The sequence below is a fragment of the Arachis duranensis genome, chromosome 2, assembly GCF_000817695.3.
Source record: "Arachis duranensis cultivar V14167 chromosome 2, aradu.V14167.gnm2.J7QH, whole genome shotgun sequence".
Lineage (NCBI taxonomy): Eukaryota > Viridiplantae > Streptophyta > Magnoliopsida > Fabales > Fabaceae > Arachis > Arachis duranensis.
Genome location: NC_029773.3, coordinates 72,900,333 through 72,906,950, shown reverse-complemented (window position 1 = coordinate 72,906,950; position 6,618 = coordinate 72,900,333). Strand labels below are relative to the sequence as shown.

Genomic DNA, 6,618 nt, shown 5'->3' with positions numbered 1-6,618 from the left:
CTTACACTTTTAATAAAATTACAAATTGACTCTTACACTTTAAAAATTTATAACTAGATCTCTAAAGAGAATTAAAATTTACAATTTAGTCTCTATCGGTCAAAAAATGTTGATTTAATATAATATTTTCAGAATATACTGAGAATATTTTGTTAAAATAGAAAATATACTGAGAATATTCTGTTAAATCAAATATTTTTTGAACGACGGAGACTGAATTATAAATTTTAATTATCTTTAGGGACCCAATTACAAACTTTTAAAGTGTAAGAACCAATTTGTAATTTTACTAAAAATATAGGGACTAACTGTGTAATTTAACCATTTAAGTACGTTTCTAGTGCTAGAAAAATAATCATTGTCAAAGATGTCATATTTTAAGATGTGTTTCTATACAAAGACAATTCTTTTGACTTCAAAAACACTCAATTGTTTTCTAATTTAAGAGATAATAATATACTAATATTAGACGGTATTATTAATTTACTATCTTAAAGTATAAAGAGTAGTCGCTAACATTTCTTCTTTTATACATATATGATTTTTTTTTCAAATAAATTTTGTTCCCGCATTCTTCAACCGTTATGACAAGGCTCGCTTCCCATATATATCGAAATAATATGATAATTTTAATTAAAAATCTAGAACAAATTATACTCCCTCCATTTTTTAACATCAATACTTCAATATAATACCTAAACATGAATTGTATCCAGATACATTTGAGTGTTGAACATACCTAACATTCAGAAGTGACAGATTTTAATAGTAATTCTAAAGAATTTCTCTGACCAACTTCAACATATGGATTATTATAGTCCACAGGAACATTCTTCCGTGACAGGAGCATCACACTAGGGAGCCTCATTGGTATCTCTAGCTTCTTAACACTCTCCAGGAGATCAGCAACAACAACAATGGAGGAGCCTTCATCATCAAATAATAAAAAAAAGAATCATCACAAGCTGATGAAACCATACTGGTTATTCTCACTTTGTTCAAAGCTAAATACTGATGCAGTGATTCTGCATAGTGATGCTGATGCTCCTTCTCTCGGTCAGTACCTCGAGGCAGAGAGAAGAGCCGCAGCCGCCGCCGCCACAAGTAATAATCAAAGAAGGAACCAATGTCAAGAAATGTATGTACCTAATGATTTTGACACAATTCAAGATTCAAATTCACTATTTCATGGAGAACAAGTTGCTGTTCTGTCACCTGATTCAATGGATGAAGAAGAGGAGGCAAATAGAGAATGGGAACAAAGCAACAATAGATTTGGAGCAACAATAATTTTCCCTTGTTTATGTGGATAAACCATTTAATCTATTTGATCTCTTTACCCTTTTTCTTTTTAAAAAGTATATGATTTAATGATCCGGAGTTCTTTGGTTGTTACAGCATAATCTGAACTTCTTCACATGTTTGTTCATAAACTTCCAATGGAGTTAGAGACCTACATTTTATACTCAATTCAATCCAAAATTTGCTTCGGTTGTCGAGCCTCAAAAGATATTATATTCTCTAATGTTATTTGTTAAGAACTTAAAATAGAACTCATTAACAATAAAATTAATTGGAGTATTCTGCAAAGCAATAAACTATATTTTATGAACAGTCAAGATAAATATGTCAAGATCTTTCCAGTTTCCATATTACAATCTAGCAAGCAACCTTAAGGAATTGAAGTGAACATTTGAACATCAACAACTTTAATTCAGGTAAACACTTTTCTTCCAACCCACAAGGGTGATGAATGAATACAATCTGTTTTTGACTATTACAAATCCATAGAGGTTTACCACAATGGAGCTTCAAGGCATATTAATAACCTTAATATCATGAATACTATACTTTATAATTTGGTAAAAAAAAAAGAGTAAAAGAAAAAAACAGAAATTCCTGGTGCCCCAAGTGCAGCCAACTGAATATTAGACTACAAAGACTCAACCACACCATTCAAGAATTCGGCTCACCTATTGTCTTGCATGATCTTAGCAATGATCCATCAGACAAGGCGAAAAAATTGAACTCGAATTTAATACTTAATGTAGCTATTCCTCAGCAAGTGTAGACCCATCACTCATAACAGTTTCCTTCTGTCATGGAGGCCCAAAAAATGACACCCTTATCGATGCTAAGCAATCCCCTCTCATTGTTTTTCGGCCTCAATCTTTCCAGAATTGCGCCCAGCGATCTTTCCAAAGGAGCCCATGGCTGACAAACTCTTGAAGCTGCTGCTCCCTTCACTGAAGTTTGATTTTCTAGACCTTCTTGGCTTTGTAGGGTTGGACTCAGCTTCTGTTTCACTGCTAGTCTTGATTTTGGCAACAATTAATTGAAGAATGGCGCCTCGGCAAAATGGACAAGCAGGACCGGTGGCGCAAGTCGTGGCTGGATCGGGCTTCTTGTGGCAGCAAAGTGCAAGGGTGCAATGAGCACACATTTGATGGCCACAAGGTCTGACCTCAATTGTACATGCTTGGTCAAAACATATACAGCATAATTCCATATTGCTTTCCTTTATGAGTAGTATATAACAAGAAATAATTAAGTCATTACTTATTACTTGTTTTACAGGGGGAAAAAACTTAAATATATGTAAAGCAAGAAAGTATTTGATTATGCTCAAGTTCAAGCATTAACAAAACATTTTATTGTTTCAACAAGGAATCGGATTAACCTGATCAAGATTCTTGGGAAGTAGAATCAATTATCAAAATGTTAAAGAGATACGCAGAAGTTATCTTAAATCATAACAAGATCTGTGGAAAGTCAGTTGCCTATGTTCAAGTGGTGCACACTTGGATCTGAATGATTAAAAGTACTGAGCATAAAGAACTACAAGTAGATATTAAAGAAAGAAAAAAAACTCCAATAGTTTTAATGCTATGCACATAATCTAAAGTACTTATAAGAACCAAAATTTAGAATGGCAGGGACTAAACAATAAAAAGGAAACATAAGCGACCAAAACCCAAACAAAAATTTTTATAAGGAGCAAATAAAATGACTTAAATGATAAATTTATTAGGACTAGATACATATTAGAATAGGTAAGTTGTACCTCAGAGTCGGAAGCAATATCATCATCATCTTTGCTTTCCAAATGCAATATTGATGGCGGTCTATCCGCCTCCTTTAACAGAGTCTTTTCTCTCTCCTTGTTAGCTTCTAGCAAGGCCTTCTCCAGTAAAGCCTTTGCTTCCTGATTGAGCTCGCTGATGAACTTTAACGGGGACGGCCAAACAAGTGGCGCTGCTGATGAAGGATCAAGAAGGGCAGCACATGCCTTGTGCTTGTGCTTAAGAGCAACTGTGAATGGTATTCTCCTGCAACGAGTTGTTTGTAACAAGATCAAAATAAGATCTTAATGTGGTTGTTAGTGATTTCATTGAATAAGAACTCAAGGAAAATTCGAATAAATACTGTATTACTTATTAAACAAATATTTATAACCATATTGGAGTGAATAGAACACAAAAGTAAATAGTGAAACAAAGAAGCTTTTAATATAAGGCCTATTGTTACTTTAGCTAAGAGCACTGCTGTATCGGACAAAAAATAGAGTGTTAACTTCTCCAGTTGTAAGTTTAAGAGCTTTGTGTTACAAAAAGAGTATTATAAGTTTAAGCACCAAGTTATGGAAAATGTACTATCAACAATACATATACTCATGTTTTGCGTGTTTCTTGCTGGTTTATTCAGCTAATCAATTTCAGCTTTAAAGTATGAAATCCCAAAGGTTCTAGAAGGTGATTTGTTAACCAATAAATCAAATTGCATAGTGTCAAACAGTTAAATTTTAAGTCAAAAAGTGAGGCTTGTTGGTTTACTTTATTCCTTATTAAGCATAGAGTGAAATTAACATTCAAACTTTGCACGCAACTACTTTCAAGTTGACATATCATTTAGTGTTTCCCTGTATTCAATGGTATTAACATAAATGGAAATGATAATTACCTGGTTTCTGAGAGCTAAAACATAGTTAGTAAAATGTCGGTAGGGGGTTGAGTATGGTTTATTTCAATACATTTGTTACTTTTTGTGATTAAATTACAAGTATTTCTTTCTGAGGTGTTTTTTTTTTTTTTTTTTTTGGTTTTTTGTTTATAAGTAGTTCAGAGAAACTCAACCTGCCTAAAGAAGCAGGGACAATCCATCACACAATACTTGCAATAAAAAAACATCAAAAGATATCAAGAACTCATAAATATATGAAGACATTAGGGATAGAAACGTCTTTGGAGAACGAGGCAGAGACAAAATAAACTACAAGAATATCCCTATCAACGCTACCTGAGAGATAATTCAGTACATAGTTCGCTAGTCGGAGAATATGGTCTGCAATATGCAAGTAACTATAAACTGGAACAGGAAACTTCTTACCCAGAAGAATCTAATTGCAGCCTATCTGCTCCCCGAGCAAGCAACATCCGGACACAGTCCACGGAGCCACCACGGGCAGCCATATGAAGCGGCATACTCCCAGGGTAACTGCAGAAAACCTTGATCAATGATACAATACAAATGAAAAAATTGCCAACATCTACCTATGATATATACTAATCATATAACTTTCAATATAATTACCCATATCCACCAGTTGAAGCACAAACAAGAGCCCCATTATCCAAAAGGGTGTGAAGACACTCAGGCCGCCTTTGACGAGCAGCAAGGTGCAGTGGGGTGGCACCATTTCCATCTCTTATATTCACGAATCTGGCGAAACCCCTGACAATGCAACATTTGAGCAATTCTAAATTTAGTGGCATTCAGTTTGCCTTATTTTGCACCCGAATTTGAGGGATATGAAACAGAGAGTGAGAGAGAAGTGAATCTAACCATGAATCAGCAACAGGTGTGGAATGAGCAGCAGAAAGAATAGCCTTAAGGCAGTCGGCATGACCGTAATAAGCAGCATAGTGCAAGCATGTTCGTCGTCGCGAAGAGTCAAACATCAATATCTGAAACGATACACACAATTAATACCATTCATCAAATTGTGTAATCTATCCTATGATAAAAAAGATCACCACCACTCCAAGGGATTTCGTATTAACTTATTTAGTCCCAATCTCTCCTTTTCTTCTCTTATCTCTCAAAATTCTCAACAAAGATCTTTCGCCTGAAAAGTTAATTCGTTTCAATATAAACTAATCCAAACATAGACTATATTTCAATTTTTTCTCTTTAAAAACAAATAAAATAAAATAAAATAAAATAAACTAATAAAGTAATAAAGCATAACATACATTAGCTCCAGCTTGAATAAGCTTTTCTAAACAACCAGTCCTTCCATTCATCGCAGCCAACATTAATGGAGTCTACAAGCAAAACGCAACAAAAAAGAATCAGAATCAAATTAAAATCTTCGAAATTTCAACATTCATAAAAAGATTCCAACTAGAAAATCATCAGAAACCATCAATCCTGAACTCTATGACTTAAACACCGCATTGAGCTTACTTTATTTGATCCCTGACTGGGATATTCAAAGTTTTTTGACCAAGACTAGAATTGACTCCTCCACAGTTATTTAAAGGAGGATGAGAAACCTTATTTGTTTACTCAATGTGAGGATCATAAAATAAAAAAATAAAAAATAACTTATAATTTACAAACCTGTTTATAGCGGTTCAAGATGTCTGCTTTAACATCTCGCTCCAGCAACATAGAAAGAACCTAAATCAAAATTAAAAATAAAGTTAAGTAACAAACAAGTAAATGAGAACCATGAACAAAACAAAAGACAAGAAAATAAAAAGAAAAATGAACCTGGATTCTCCCATTGGCAGCAGCTACATGAAGAAGTGACAACCTTGCACGGCCATTGGAGTGTTCTAAGAGAGAAGGGTGTTCCTTCAACATAGCTTCAACAATCTCCAACTCACCATCGGCAACTGCGCCAAACAGTGCAGCAACACTAGCCTTCTCATGGCTGTTGTGGTGATGATTGGTGCAGCTATGGCTTTGACCCATTTGCCCCCACTCTCTCTCTCTTTACCTCTCCTCGATCTCCGCAACTTGATGATCAGCTCTTTGTGAGCTAGCGGAGAGGTGATCCCGAAGTTCCACCACGCGCCGCCGTGCACGGTGGTGGTGGAGGATGGTAGTTGAGTTTGGTGGGAAGAGGGAAGGTGTGGATTTGATGAATGAGTGAGTAGTAATATTGTGAGTTGCCTCGTGGCTTGGACTTTGGACTAGCCCGCCGCGGTTTCGGGCAGCCTGACCGAACTCTGCATCAAACACTTTATTATTTGTTAATCTCCGTTCATACTTCCCACTTGACCCTCCACTATTTTTAACTTCTTTTTCTTTCTTTTAATTAAATAATAAATACAATACTTTTATATGGTAAAACTATATCAAATATTTTTTTTTTTCAAAATTAGGAACAACACTCGAATTTTATAGGTGAGTAAAATAATAAATACAATACTTTTATATGATAAAACTGTATCAAATATTTTTTTTTCAAAATTAAGAACAACACTCGAATTTTATAGGTGAGTATAAAGGGAATATATTATTTGAGTTATAATTTATTGGCATAAAAATTATTTTTTTAGTAAAAAAAATTACCAAAAAATTTTATCATGTATAATACATATTTTTTAT

The 6,618-nt window shown here is 34.3% G+C and overlaps 2 protein-coding genes across 4 annotated transcripts in view; one reads left to right on the top strand and one right to left on the bottom strand.

Annotated features, from left to right (window-relative positions):
* LOC107474939 (uncharacterized) overlaps positions 1–1,565 on the top strand; it is a 4,699-nt gene extending 3,134 nt beyond the window's left edge. For all 3 annotated transcript variants that reach the window (XM_052257381.1, XM_052257380.1, XM_016094582.3), the window contains one exon: positions 819–1,565. In XM_052257381.1, the coding sequence (XP_052113341.1) occupies positions 819–1,313 (495 nt within the window). In that variant the 3' untranslated portion in view covers positions 1,314–1,565. The remainder of the gene's footprint in view (positions 1–818) is intronic.
* Positions 1,566–1,686: 121 nt separating this feature from the next.
* On the bottom strand, positions 1,687–6,230 carry LOC107474861 (putative E3 ubiquitin-protein ligase XBAT31). Its single transcript, XM_016094504.3, has 8 exons — positions 5,776–6,230; positions 5,623–5,682; positions 5,253–5,324; positions 4,843–4,964; positions 4,591–4,731; positions 4,387–4,494; positions 3,065–3,329; positions 1,687–2,518 (listed from the first exon to the last, which is right to left on the bottom strand). Exons 1-8 carry the CDS (start codon positions 5,977–5,979, stop codon positions 2,150–2,152), a joined length of 1,341 nt encoding a protein of 446 aa, XP_015949990.1. The 5' UTR covers positions 5,980–6,230; the 3' UTR covers positions 1,687–2,149.
* Positions 6,231–6,618: the final 388 nt, after the last annotated feature.

Coding starts and splice junctions, on each gene's coding strand:
- LOC107474861 (XM_016094504.3), bottom strand. CDS start 5,979: ATGGGTCAAAGCCATAGCTGCACCAATCATCACCACAACAGCCATGAG. Junction 4,965..5,252: donor TTATTCAAGCTGGAGCTAAT/GTATGTTATGCT, acceptor GTATCGTTTCAG/ATATTGATGTTTGACTCTTC. Junction 2,519..3,064: donor ATATTGCTTCCGACTCTGAG/GTACAACTTACC, acceptor CTACTCATAAAG/GAAAGCAATATGGAATTATG.